We start from the raw sequence: 13,902 nt of genomic DNA, 5'->3' as shown, positions 1-13,902 counted from the left end.
ACAAATGTCCGTATTATGTCAAAACTGACATTACTTTTAGTTTTGTCAGCTAACTTTAATTATAAGAGAAATTTTATTAGTATCCACATTAATGCTATAGAAAATGTCCTATATAACAGGACCAGAGATTGTTAAATATGCTTGCACTTGTGGGTTGTTGAAACCTCTTCCGGAGTTATATTTTTGTAGACATTGTTCTCAGATTCGATGTAGTTTTTGTTTGTGTCATGCGGTGAGTTTTATTAATAAATTATTATATTTTATAGTTTTATGTTGTTTCACTTTATCACTGTGTTTAGGTGGATTCATTTTTTTGTGGGAAATGTTCTGAAAATATTCCTTCTGCTGAAGCAAGACATAAAAAGAACAGGTGCGCCAATTGTGTTATTTGCCCTAGTTGTCAACAGGAACTCTCTACAAGAGTTGCCTCTAAGGGTCCTATAAATCCGGATGATGCAAAATCAGCTGTTAAAAAAAGTTATTATTTGAGTTGTCATTTTTGTCACTGGACCTCAAGAGATGTAGGGATTCCAGATCAACCATCAGGTTTTAAAATCAGAATATAAAAGTGTTCCTTATATTTCATGTGCTTATTTGTTTTCGGCAGCTACTGGTTGCTGGCCAGAACGTGAAAATGTTCATATTAATCGTCTCCAAGAAGTTTTGGATGTTTATCAGGATATTATGCTTTCACAACAGCAACAAAAAGAGAATAGCAAAAAGAAGAGAGGAAAATTTGTCAGTTACACTGTATGATTTTTAACTTGTGCTCTATTATATTTGCTAATGTAAACCTGATTTAGGATAGAACAGGTGTAACAGCTTCAGCTTTAAGAAGGCGTATTGGAATACCAGATATACCTCATGCCAAAATCAAGAAGCCAAAACCATTAGACCCTGCAATTGCAAAATCAGAGGTGGAGGAATTGCCAGAAGATATATTTACTGAACCTTTAAAACTCATGGAAAGTCTGTAATTAAAATTATTTGATTAATTTGTTGTAATTGAAACATTTTAGTTACTACTATTGATCAAAGATTGATGCAACCAGAGTCACAACCATTAACAGTCGACAAGTTATTTCCAATACATAAACAACTTACAATTAAACGATCCTTAAGATGTCGCACATGTGAACATAATGTTTGCAAACCTGAATATAATCCTACATCTGTTAAATTTAAAATTCAACTTTTCGCTTAGTGAGTAGAAAACATTTTTAAGTGCTTGATAGATTATCAATTTTTAATTGTAGTTATTATATCCCTGAAATTCGTTTTGTAACAGTGGAGCCTTTGAGAGCTGGTCAGACTTCAGAATTAATCATAAAATTTACAAATCCAACCCAACATCAAACAACAATTACTATTTTTGATTTAGATCTGGAAGAACAGGAAAAATATGTGGAAGAACAAAAATTATTTGATATCATTGATAATTTTGAACAAGCTATGTCTTTGGAGGAGGTAATTTATTCATGTATAACTTCATATTTAGTTTGTTATTCCTTTATGATTGGATTTTTTTGAAAATAGTTCATTTATAATAATTGCCAAATTAAGATGTGTAGCAAGATATTTGGATGAAATTGCAGTTTTTTCTTGCCAAAATTTACAAACATAAATAAAATTGGCATTGAACGGTGTCACATTGCCTTTATTACTTCAAAACTAAAAATAAACAAAATTAAAAATATGTTAATACACTGAAACTTGGATCCTGGACAATATTTTGTGATTATTAAACATACACTTGGAACAGCTGTGTGATTTCGCGATATCAAGTTTGTTTTATATTTCAGAAACAACAATTGTCTTTACCATCTTTAGTAATGTCATCTGGTAGTCAGCCTAGTAGCATGTATAGTTTGCAGTCCCGTCAACCTTCTGTTATTGTTAAACCACGGAAAATAAATCAGGCAGTTAATTGTAATGTTGCTATACCAGAGAGCACTTTTATTTTACCACCAAGAGATGATGCAGCTGAGTATGATGATTCTAGTGATGTTCACAATATTGAAGATGATCCAAAGTAAGTTGTAGAAATAAATACCTCATTGTCATATGTAGATGATTTTTCAGTAAGAGCGGGTCGGTGTTGTAATGGAATAAAACAAGCTTTGCCAAAGATAGTAATGATTTTTTTTGTCATTTCGAACGCCCGTTTTTGCAATATATCAAATATTTGCCACAACTACCATTGATTCAGTTTTCAATCTGAGTTTGGTTTTTGTTTAAACTTTATATGTTCATATCGTTTATTTATTAGCAGCAGAGTCAAATAGCGCTGTTTATTGAACTTACCACTGCTTGTTAACTTATTGATTCATTCAAAAAATACTACTGAAAATTAGCCCTAACGATTGTTAGTGCAACTTGGCCGTACAACATGCCACCTACTCTAGGTTCGTCCATCGATCGATGGACGAACCTTCTTACCGAAAAACCTTATATTTTGAAGATTAGTATTTAATAGAACAATATTTTCGACTCATAGTATCAAATATTATTTATATTTATATTTTTAGACTTGTCAAATGGCGTAAATCCAACAAGGCCTTTATCAAATTGGCTGTTACACCTGCAGCTGATTTAAAAATTGATGATGAAGTTGTCTGTGGATTTACCATGCAACATATATATACTAATGTGATTCCAGCTATTGTAGAGAATATGCCACACAAATATGATCACAAAGTGAGGGTTTTTTTCAGATTAGGAAAAATAGTTGGTTCAGAATAATTGTTACAAAATCAGATCAAGCTTGCAGCTTTTAGTTAAATACTATATTCCTTTAAATTGCAAATAATTACTATTTAATCCTTTACAAAACTAATAAATGTATTAATGGAAAAACATAATTTATTAATATTTATAATAAACATATTTATTATATAGCTTTTAATGTCAATCTTCCTTTAAAATGTTTATAATTAATAAATATGATATAATTACACATTAATCTTTTGTTCTACTAATTTACCTGAGAGCTATTTATTTTTTGCACTAATTTCCAAATTACACTCAAAGTTTCTTGAAAACAGTAATTGTAGTGAAAATATTTTGATTTATATTAAAAGATATTAAGTAGTTTTATTTGAAAAAATAAGCAATGCTACTTCCAAAAAAAAAAAAGAATCATTTTATAAGTATTATATTACTTAGCATAAAAAAGTAAACTGTTTACAATCTACGACCGCGTCGACCTCCCTTCCTGCGAGTGGAGTCAGAAGGAATGGGTGTAACATCTTCAATACGTCCAATCTTCATATTAGAACGGGCCAAAGCACGAAGGGCACTTTGAGCACCTGGTCCAGGGGTCTTGGTCTTATTTCCTCCAGTGGCTCTCAACTTAATGTGCAAGGCAGTTATTCCAAGGGATCTACATTTTTCGGCAACATCCTATAAACAAATTGTATTATATACGAACTAACCTCACAACATATTTATATTACATTATACTAAATATGTAAACTTACTTGTGCAGCTAACATAGCAGCATAAGGAGATGCTTCATCTCTGTCGGCTTTTACTTTCATACCTCCAGTTACTCTGGAGATTGTTTCTCTTCCTGAGAGATCAGTAACATGTACGAATGTATCATTGAAACTGGCGAAAATATGTGCAACACCAAATACCATTTCTCCCTCTCGAACTTGAGGGCCCAAGGATACTTGGACTTCCTCTTTTTGAACTTTTCCTTTCCTTGGAGCCATTGTTTAGACCTAAAAGACGTATAACACTGTTAAACACTACAGTACTGAACTATCAATAAAAAATGTCAACAATATATCAACAATCATCTAATATTTAAAACACTATTATTGTAACTACATACAAGAATTACTATCTTAGGACGCCTTACAAACGCCAGAAACGTATATTTTTATTATAAGTATTCTATTTTGAGTTAAAATTTACTTAAGAATTAGAGAAGGCCGTACCTAGAACGCGTTTCGTCAGCTGAAACTTTCAGAAGAGTGCGCTAGTGCGCTTGTCAAATGGAACTAAACTCTTCATCTTTTATAAAATTTGGCATCAACCTCCCATAATAAGGAAATAATAGCAATGGGCAAAATCGATTGGTATAAAAATATTTTATTTTGGTTTTATAAAATAATTTATATTATAATAAGCCAATTGTTTATTATCATTCAAATTATGCGCACCTAACTGAATTATACTTGGAAAGTTAACACCTGTAATTAGTAATGAAATGATGCTGAATAGTGATGTCGACCGCGACTTTATCGTAAATAATATCGATCATTTTAATCGCCATCATTTTAATATTAAGTAGTAAAAACTTTTAAGGATTATCAAATATATTACATTTTCTTATATTTTTAAGAAATATGGAAATATATTGAAAGTGGCGAAAATATGTGCAACACCAAATACCATTTCTCCCTCTCGGTCTTAAGGGCGCAAGAATACGTGGATTTCCTCTTTTCTAACTTTTCCTTTTCTTGGAGCCATTGTTTAGACCTAAAAGACGTATAAAACTGTTAAACACTACAGTACTGAACTATCAATAAAAAATGTCAACAATATATTAAGTTGAAACCGGCTAGCAGAGTTTTGATGTATAGCAGGTTAAATGTAAAAGAATGTAGAAACAATCGTTAATATTTTCTTGAAATCTCATGACTTGAAACAACTTGAAAAATCTTATGACATAAATGAAGTCATATAATTGATTTAAATAATAATTTATATTTTAACATTCAAACAGTTTATGTAAAAATAAAGTGGACAAATCTGATATTATTTTTACTATATGAAGCTTAAATTTTATTGTTCTTAATAATCTCTGACATATAATATTAATCATTTCTTCTAAGTATATAATTATTACGATTTATATTAAATGTTTCTTGGTTGTCTTTGATATAATGATAAATCAATGCATTAGTAAATGTTAATTGTTTTAATAATTATTATTCTTAATTTATTATGCTCCTTTATTAAATTAAATACTGATATTGGATTGTATGATATGGAGAATGAATATATACAGACACACGTTTTCATTATATAATATAAAATAGGATTTGTATATTAACCATTTCAGATATAATGGCATTATATTTAGTTTAACTCATTCATATAATATTCACAGAAATAACGTGGAATATTTTTTTAAATTAAAAGTCAGACGAATTATTTTTGATTTATTATTCATCTATTTTGGAAAAATCTGTTGCGCTCTCTTGTATTCAAAAATTCTAAATTACTTTGTTATCGTCTATTTCTCTAGTTCAAATAAAGCATAAAATCAGTGTAAGAAATAAAATTTCACAAAAAATTCGTATTGTATTTACTGCTTGCCACAGAAACAAGTGTGCGTTGGTTTTTTTCAACCCTGTGATATGCGCAACATGTTGCCGTTATGTATTTTAAATTTCGATATTTTGCACAATTATTTGTTTTATATATTAAGTATACATTTCTATTAAATTAAATATTGTGTATTTACATAACCAGTTATTTATAGTTTGATATCAAGCCATTACATGTCTCTGAAAGATAAGTATGAAAATGTACTTAATCAAGGTAAATTTGAAAGCACCATCTTTCCGGATTTATTGACAACGGCGCATTTCGGAGCGCGGTTTCAAATGTAGTCATTTTTTTTTATATGATTTTGTGTGCTTCATAGCGGGTAAGAAAATATATTTCATTTTATAAATAAATAATTAATTACTCTTCCTACTATTATATATTCTTAAAAATATTAGGTCTTGCATAGGTTGTATTACTTACGGTCAGTGCATTCTGCTTATGCCGCGAGAATATTTAATTAGTGAGTTAGCAGCCTTAGTTTTTTCTATGGTTAGCGGTGTGTTGTCCAAACTCTGCGATGAAGGGTCCGGTCTACCGAGTTATTCTGTCATCAATTAATTGATGGACTGAATCCTACACGGCTATGGGATATGCATCGTCAGGTAAATCAATGTTATGTATTTTATATCCAATTTTAATATAGTTTTGGTTTATTGCAATTGATACTTACAATTAGTTGAGGATCACATTATGATTTAAGACGTATAAAGGCTTTTTCGGTTGTTAGTTAAGAAGAATACTAACATACTTGCAGAATGCAATATAATCAGTTGATCATTTTAAATCAATTTTAACTCTTTATATTAATTTATTATATATTCTAATCCTAAGTCTTTAAAACATCTATTTTTCTGATGTGTCAGGTAAGTATATATAAGAGTTAATTGAACATACTTGTAAGATATATAGATTATTATAAAATATGGATTGTGAATTTTACATCTTCTAATAAAATCATTAATTTGTAAATATATTTGTAAAAAATATTATATTTTCACAACTCTAGTATAACATAATTCGCTTTTGAATATATATAGTTATATCACAATATTCATTACCAATAAAAATATTTTGATTTAGTTTATTAATGATAGTAATATTTAAATGTGTTCTAGAATCTATGGGTGCATCTTTTGGAGAGATATATCTAGAAATGTAATGTTTTTCTAAATGTATTGTATATTGTGTTGTCTATACATATTATCTAAATATGTTTGTTACAATATGTTTTAACAGAAAAAAGCAATCCAAGATTAACGACGTTATTATTTTAGTTTCATTGAATTATTTAAATTATATCGATTATACTCAACACTAATTCATTTAATTAACATTTTTGTGAATGGCCATAATCGAATTCTCGATTATTGCCACATTTGAAGAACATGAGTTGCACAAAATATTTTCTGTGATCAAACATTTAAAATATTTAGACGCCAATGTAATATTTTTCCTAAAAATTCCAAATATTTTGATTAGATTGTCAGGAAGTTTTGAAGTAAAATTTTATTTATAAATTTCAGGTTAATTTAATTTAATTTTTATTTCAATTATTTAGTAATCAAAAAAACCACAAACTAAATTTTAAAGCTTGATGAAACATTACTGTTTTTTGCCTTTTGTTGAAATTTAATACACTTGTTAATAATAATTTGTGTAAATGTTAATAAGCTGAGTACTAAACGATAAGATTTTTTATCGTGGCGATATAGTAGTTGTCTTAAGTATGCAAACATTCTGAAAATATTTTATAATATTTGCTAGTAACTAAGTTTGTTACGCCATATATTTTAAACATAATGGTTGCTATAAGTTCAATTAATATTGTTTATATTATATCCTTTATTGTATGTGTACATTTTTTAAAATGATGATGCAGGTATCATCAGAATTTTTATTCTAGGATTTATTTGCAGTAGGTCTTACATTTCCTTTATTTAGTACTCATTTAAAAAGTTTGGGAGCTTCACATACATTTATTGGGATTTTAATGTCAATTTATTCTGCATTACAAGTCATTTCAGGACCATTAATAGTAAGTAAAATAGGTAGAGTGACTAGATTATTTTATGTATTTAATTTCCTATTTTAGGGAAGTTGGACTGATTTTCGAGGAAGATCATTTGTTTTGAAAAGTATTTTGCTTATATGTGCAATATGTTATGGTCTTTTGGGCTTAACTACTTCTTATGTGATAATAGTTTGCTTACGAATAGTGTTAGGTATATTTTTATTTTAAACTCAATATCACTAAATTTTTTAATTTTCTGAATAATTATGCTTTGTTAGGTTGTACAAAACACATACAAAGTATATGTAAAGCTATGATTACTGATCTATTACCACATGATAAGCACAGTGCTGCTTTTGGTAAATCAGCAGCTGTCTCAAGTATTGGTTTTATAATAGGTCCTCTAATTGGGGGTCATATTTCAGAATTGCAGAATGGTTTCTTTTATGTCTCTTTATTAACTGGTATCTTATTTATATTTAATTTAGGTATGTAAGTTAAAATGGTACTTTAAAATTTATATATTAAATTTTTCAATTTTAGTTGTAGTATTCTATTTTGGTTTGGATGACAAGAAAAATAATCAATTGAGAAGACATATTCAAGATATTAATATTTTACAACAAATGAAACATGATTTTATTAAAAGTGTATCGGATTTAAAAAAAGTGGGATGGCATAGACAATGGGAACCATTCACATTACGATTATTGTTTGGTTTATCAACATCTACTTATTTTAGTAATCAAAGTTTATTATTGAAAGAAAGATATAACCTATCACAAAAACATATTGGGTATATTATGTCATATTTCAGTATAGTAGGAAGTTGTTCAGCATACTTTCTGAATCAGATTAATAAACTTTTAGGAACCAGGAATTCTGGCACGAGATTGTTGATATTTTTTGGTTTATTATCTTTGTGTGTGGTTGCAATTTATGTGTCTTCTAATTTTTATGTGTATTTATATGTTTTGATTCCATTCTCTATGAGCTGTTCAGTATTGAGGATTGTTTCTATGGAAGTAATTTTAGACTCAACTGATGCTGATCATAGAGGCTCTTTAAGTGGAGCTTCTAATAGCATTATGTCAATTTCTAGGTTTTTAACACCTTTAGTAACAGGTATTTTAGGCGATTTTTTTGGAGAAGAATCTGTGATATTGGTAGCTATTATACCAGCATTGTTTGGGGTAGTATTGTCTTTGCACTTAAGAAAGAGTATTCCTTTACATGTTGATGACCAAAAGGTACATTCATCTGAATGACCGGTGTCGTGATTATGTTCCTGATAATTAATAGTTTTGTTAAGTATTTTAAATATGTAGTTTTATATTTCAATGACTTTAAATATTATTTTCACTGCCAAAATACATATTTTATATAAGTGATATATTTTATTATTTACATTTCATTATATATATACATGTAGTATTTTAATTATACTCTATTCTGTGCCACCAAATTTTATAAATGCCACTAAAAATGATTTTGGTACAAAAAGATTGAGAAACATATATGTGTAATTTATTCAATTATCAGTATATTGATTTGTGCATTTAATATATGTTTTGTATAATATTGATATTATAATTACACAGTACTGTAACTAAACACTGTGCCCTAAAACATACAGTATTGCATCTCCATATATGTATTATAACCTTGTAAAATGGTTTATTTGAAATTTTATAAGTTTTTAAGTTAATTCATATTGTATATCACAATAAATGATGAATTCATAAGGAAGAGGTCTAGTCTTGTATTTAATGATTGTGAATTAACTGATTAATTAGTTGTTTTAAAAATTTTATTATGGTTAAACGGGTACTTTAAATCTAGATAATGCTAAAGTAAAATGGTAATTCTTCTTCATTAAACTTATAACTTTTCCGGAACGCATCTTGAAAATGTAACAGTCGCGAAAAATGTTAATTAGGCCATTAACAATTTAAATAAAGGTAATCCATTTTGTTTTTGATTTAGATAAGTTTCTCAGTTCACTTTATTGGCGGTTTCTGCTTGTAAGTAACATGTCTTTCGAATTTAAGCGTATTTGCATTTTATTTGAATCCACGTGGGAGTTTTGATTATCTTTTGTAGTAGTTATTGCAGCAATTGACCTTGAACGCTATTCCTAACAAAAAAAATTGTCTAATTAATTCTAATCAAAAAGTACTTTTAATAAGTCTACATTTGTCTGAATTTTATAACTAGACGTACTTTACTGATTTTGAGGACCTTTATCTGATTAAGTAAGAAATATATTATATTTTACTTACAATTTCGAATTCGATTTACTTTTAACCAAATTTGGTGGTGCTATTTAGATGATGTTTGTTCTTTGAGCTCTTTATACAGTGAGCGTGACAAAACAGTACAGCCTGAAGAGAGTGCGAATTTTCTTTGCTTCTTGCAAGATATCGACGAATACCAAAGAAGAGATCTATTGTCGATAGTCTTAGTCTAGGGACTGTGTGTCTTGTGTGACGTTTCTTTTTCTAAGATCTAAAATAATAATGTTGTATTTACTGTTGAAAATCTTTTTTTTAATATTTTACTATAATAACCATAACCATTAAATCAATTTTAAGGGCAGAATGTGTGAAATAAGTATCAATATGTGATAATTTTGTATGTTATTTTCAAAGTATTGGTCATTGCTAGCAACTACATGTCCTATATTTCTAATATAATTCGGCCATATTTTCGGAATTAACTGAAATAAGTGATAATCAAAAGGGGCTAGGGAAGGTGCGGCAGGATTTTTTCATTTATTGGTTCCTTCTGTTTTCACAAATTTGTTTAGGGCTTTTTTGGACAAAAAATTTACTTTAACTTATTGCAATTATAGTTATATATCATTCTTAAAACAATGTGGCTTCGTTGAAAATTCGTTTGAAATTTTAAGACGTTCTTAATCTTAACACCGTATAAATGTTTTTTTCTTAATAGGGAGTATTTTTTTCTTTAGAATATTATATAATTTTGACCCGTTAGTCTTTTAGGACTTTTTAGGATATGCTAACACAGCTATTATAAATTTAATTAACTATATCTACACTAATAATAACATAATTGAAAGATTATAACATCCAGGAATTCCAAGAATCCTATCAGAGTACCTATGTATGATCTCTAGGAATAGGTCTTTGAAGTCTGATTTACTGAAGTGGATTACCGAAGGCTTATAGATATTGTAGACATTAATGTTGACAGTTGATACATAAGTGTTGACTGTCTCTAAATTGGTTGAGATAGGGTTTCGGAGAAATCATGATTTTTTTCTTATCAGCATAATTATTGCTGTTTTGCGGAATGTCTGGTGGTCATTCGAATTGCAGAGTATATCCTTCATAATTTTTGCAACATGTGGTCGAGCATTCTCATGTAAGATGGTGACTTTGTGTCTGTTTCTCGCTATTGCTGGTAGTTTTTTTTTGCAACAATATGTGGTTAAATTTATTGTTTATGACTTGGTAAAGATGTTATGTCAAGACTTTATGGCCATTCAAGTTCCTCTCGGTTGTAGATGTGGATGATTCTGCTGGATTTAATTTTTTGCGCTTGGGAGTGTTGTACCAGATCCACCTGTCATCGCCAGTAACAGAAAACTTTACTCTTTTGCTTGGCATACAATGAAACCGTAATGTTGAAACGGTTCGAAATTGCATTTTTAGTTAATTTGGGTGGTAGTGCTTTCCGTCCTTTTATATCTTCATCGAATCTAATCGTCTGGAAACAGCTGATTAATTAGACACATGATTAATTAAACAGTGTGTGTAGTATGTAGGTTCTTTGAGAGTTTGAGCTTAGGTTTCGTGTTGCAATTCATCGTCTTTGATCTTTTTTAATTCTCCAGCTACTTCTTTCTCATTGATATTAAAATCACGACTTTTAAATCGTTAAACTGTTATTTGCTTTAGAGAAATGTTAAAACAATCTAATTTAATAGTTTGATTACGATATTTAACAGTTGTTTACATTGATACTTCGTATTTTTGTCAATAGATATCGCTGATAAAAATACATGCAAGTACCTAATATATAGTCCTTCCAAGAAAACGGCCAACAAGTGATAGATGACATCGAAAATACTGCCAAATGCAGTTTCTAAAAAGGTTAAATTCGTTTTAAGTTCGGTGCGTGTTTTTTCTTTTCATTTTATCCGACAAAAAGAAGCTACAAAAATTGAAAAACAGCTCTAAAGGTTGTTTATCTATTTTTTATCTATAATCGTTTTTAATATCATTCCTGAATAGTTCCAAAAAAGAAAAAAATATCCAAGTTAGTACTTTAGAGATGCTTTATTAATAAGTATTTTTATATAAGAGAAAATATTATTTTAATAAAAACATTGCCTAAAGTATCATCGAATGCGGTGTATAAGAATCGAAAGCTGTCCCCATTGCACGACCTCTGAAAATGAAAATTACAGTGATTTTCCATCTATGCTCGCCATTATGTCTCGCGAAAAACCACCAAGCATTGAAATTAAACCTCACCGCGGGTGAAGAACGAACTCAAACCGAGTAAGCTAGACCGTCGCTGATTGGACGAAACAGTTTCCGGAAAGCGGCAGCGCACCTACAGCTAAATTTCCCATCTTTAAGCGCACACTTTACCATTTTGTTATTATAGATTTTCGTTTCGTTAAAACAACCAGCAGACAATATGTTATTTGTTAAGTCGATAGCAATTAGGTTTGTTACGCCGTGAATATCTTTATTGTTTCCGATTTAACTTTCCCACTCTAACGCCAGAGGATATCATGGCTTGATTTTTTTCTTCTGCAATTCGACGCGGACAAAAAATTAGTCAGGTTTTACTCGGTTTCGCTTATATAATAATACCGTCCAACGATGAGATATCTCGGAAACTATAATTAAGTTGTTATACAGTTTCCGAGTTTCTGCAATTTTTTTCCAATGACTGCGAATTGATTTTGAGGTCGTTTTTGTAAATTCAAGGCTTTTTCGTTTTTCAGGATGCCAGAGAGTTAACATCTGCCTTTTTATAGCTTTATGACAATATTTTGCGTCTCTTTGACAGGATATTTTATTGCCACTGTCTGGCCTCTAGTTTATTTGGAAAAGGAAAAACCCGTACAAGTGGACTATTGCCACCCATAAATCTCCAAAACTTATCGAAAAAGCGATATTACATGCTTTAAACAGCGTCACAGACCTACACGACTTATTCCCGAACGGACGTTTCCGTGCCAAACACTCAAGCCTTCATCAAGTTGCCCAAGTCGCAGCAACCATCCATCAGGCACTAAGGCGATCTTTTTAGATGTCTCTAAATCTTTCGATCAAGTATGGCACAACGGTCTAGTCTACAAAGCGAACCAGCTAGGTCTACCGAATGGCCTAATCTCCCAGATTGATTCATACTTGAACGGTATATCCTTTCACGTGAGGATAGGTGAAGCAGTTTTCTCTCGAAAAGAGATCTCCGCAGGAGTCCCTGCCCTGTTCAATCTTTATTTGGCTGATTTCCCAGTCCACAAACATCCCCACACAGCATTTTATGCAGATGATACAGCTTTCCTCACCACCGGTTACAGTCCCGACGCCATTCGCGATACACTTCAAGTCCAACTGAATCACGATTGCGTGGTACAAACTCTGGTGGCTGCAGATTAACCCAAGCAAAACTCAGGCTATTCTGTTCCACCGTAAGAAGGAGATTCGTGCTTACCGCCTCCAAATCAAAAAAATTCCTATCCCCTGGCTCCAGAAGGTATCATACCTGGGTCTCCACTTCGGCCGCAGGTTCCAATGGTGAGCCCAAATCCAGCACGCTATTTGCAAAGGCAGTGGCGTGTACAGCTTACTCTTCCCACTCCTCTGCAGAAAAAGCAAACTCCCAATTCCCCAGAAAGCGATTCTGTATAAGATGCTATTCCATCTAGTTTGCCTCTACGAAGCACAGGTGTGGTACAGGTACGTCTCTGAGAGACAATTTGAACTACTCCAAGTGTTCCAATCCAAAAAAGTCCGCGCGTTACTCAATGCCCCATGGTTTATGAGGAACGTCACCATTCACCTCGAATCCCGAAAATGCTCAGTGTAAGGTTACCTTTAGGCGCCTTCGAACACGATAAAAATTTGATTAAATCCCTACCCATCCACAAACCCCGGTAGCTAAACTAACTAAAAAAAAGTTTATATTCACGACTAGTTACTCAAATTAAGTTTATAACATAACATCGATCCTTATGATCGAAGATAGTTCGGGTATTTTATAGTGTTGCATAGTATTGTAACTGTAAACATAAGTATAATATTAGTAAGCAATAAAGAGTTTACTTTTATTTAAATAAAGATACCCAGGAACTAATTGTTATCAGTTTCGTCAATCACTGACATCTTTAAGAACGACTTATTTATTGATTTGAACCAGCGTTCCGAAAATTATTTAGTAAATTATAACAAGTAATTCAATAATCATGATAATTGTTTAATTTTAAAAGTATTATCCATAGTTGTTTATACTGCATTCATTGCGATGATATATGTGCGCGATGCCTTAAACTTCAG

General features: G+C 30.6%; 3 protein-coding genes across 8 annotated transcripts; 2 read left to right on the top strand and 1 right to left on the bottom strand.

The window, feature by feature from the left end:
- Nucleotides 1-15: 15 nt before the first annotated feature.
- Nucleotides 16-2,956, top strand: DCTN4-p62 (dynactin subunit 4). Its single transcript, XM_076394542.1, has 8 exons — nt 16-232; nt 300-546; nt 608-750; nt 804-969; nt 1,020-1,203; nt 1,257-1,467; nt 1,803-2,032; nt 2,529-2,956. The coding sequence occupies exons 1-8, from the start codon at nt 104-106 to the stop codon at nt 2,740-2,742; spliced, it is 1,524 nt and encodes a 507-aa protein (XP_076250657.1). The 5' UTR covers nt 16-103; the 3' UTR covers nt 2,743-2,956.
- A 182-nt stretch (nt 2,957-3,138) lies between these two features.
- Nucleotides 3,139-4,060, bottom strand: LOC143190331 (small ribosomal subunit protein uS11A). 3 transcript variants are annotated; one of them, XM_076394560.1, is made up of 3 exons: nt 3,945-4,060; nt 3,480-3,725; nt 3,139-3,402 (listed from the first exon to the last, which is right to left on the bottom strand). In XM_076394560.1, exons 2-3 carry the CDS (start codon nt 3,714-3,716, stop codon nt 3,184-3,186), a joined length of 456 nt encoding a protein of 151 aa, XP_076250675.1. In that variant the 5' UTR covers nt 3,717-3,725; nt 3,945-4,060; the 3' UTR covers nt 3,139-3,183. The 3 variants fall into 3 exon arrangements, with proteins under 3 accessions (XP_076250675.1, XP_076250676.1, XP_076250677.1); XM_076394561.1 differs by having other exon boundaries at nt 3,839-3,990; XM_076394562.1 differs by having other exon boundaries at nt 3,922-3,974.
- Nucleotides 4,061-5,840: 1,780 nt separating this feature from the next.
- On the top strand, nt 5,841-8,748 carry LOC143190325 (major facilitator superfamily domain-containing protein 9). 4 transcript variants are annotated; one of them, XM_076394547.1, is made up of 5 exons: nt 5,841-5,948; nt 7,250-7,381; nt 7,439-7,568; nt 7,636-7,845; nt 7,901-8,748. In XM_076394547.1, the coding sequence occupies exons 1-5, from the start codon at nt 5,937-5,939 to the stop codon at nt 8,623-8,625; spliced, it is 1,209 nt and encodes a 402-aa protein (XP_076250662.1). In that variant the 5' UTR covers nt 5,841-5,936; the 3' UTR covers nt 8,626-8,748. The 4 variants fall into 4 exon arrangements, with proteins under 4 accessions (XP_076250662.1, XP_076250663.1, XP_076250664.1 ...); XM_076394548.1 differs by lacking the exon at nt 5,841-5,948 and adding an exon at nt 6,758-6,869 and having other exon boundaries at nt 7,226-7,381; XM_076394549.1 differs by lacking the exon at nt 5,841-5,948 and adding an exon at nt 6,805-6,869.
- Nucleotides 8,749-13,902: the final 5,154 nt, after the last annotated feature.

This window comes from Rhynchophorus ferrugineus, unplaced genomic scaffold, assembly GCF_030347505.1.
Source record: "Rhynchophorus ferrugineus isolate W39M unplaced genomic scaffold, kcgeb_rfMv2 rfM2, whole genome shotgun sequence".
Taxonomy (NCBI): Eukaryota; Metazoa; Arthropoda; class Insecta; order Coleoptera; family Curculionidae; genus Rhynchophorus; species Rhynchophorus ferrugineus.
This window is presented reverse-complemented; position numbering and strand designations above follow the sequence as displayed.

What these genes read in the sequence shown, in the direction of transcription:
- DCTN4-p62 (XM_076394542.1), top strand. Translation starts at nt 104, where the DNA reads ATGTCCTATATAACAGGACCAGAGATTGTTAAATATGCTTGCACTTGT. An exon ending in GTTTTTGTTTGTGTCATGCG is followed by an intron (nt 233 to 299) that starts GTGAGTTTTATT and finishes CACTGTGTTTAG; the next exon opens with GTGGATTCATTTTTTTGTGG. An exon ending in ACCTTTAAAACTCATGGAAA is followed by an intron (nt 970 to 1,019) that starts GTCTGTAATTAA and finishes GAAACATTTTAG; the next exon opens with TTACTACTATTGATCAAAGA.
- LOC143190331 (XM_076394560.1), bottom strand. Translation starts at nt 3,716, where the DNA reads ATGGCTCCAAGGAAAGGAAAAGTTCAAAAAGAGGAAGTCCAAGTATCC. An exon ending in CTGCTATGTTAGCTGCACAA is followed by an intron (nt 3,403 to 3,479) that starts GTAAGTTTACAT and finishes ATTTGTTTATAG; the next exon opens with GATGTTGCCGAAAAATGTAG.
- LOC143190325 (XM_076394545.1), top strand. Translation starts at nt 7,146, where the DNA reads ATGGTTGCTATAAGTTCAATTAATATTGTTTATATTATATCCTTTATT. An exon ending in TTTATATTATATCCTTTATT is followed by an intron (nt 7,194 to 7,249) that starts GTATGTGTACAT and finishes TTTTTATTCTAG; the next exon opens with GATTTATTTGCAGTAGGTCT. An exon ending in TCATTTCAGGACCATTAATA is followed by an intron (nt 7,382 to 7,438) that starts GTAAGTAAAATA and finishes TTCCTATTTTAG; the next exon opens with GGAAGTTGGACTGATTTTCG.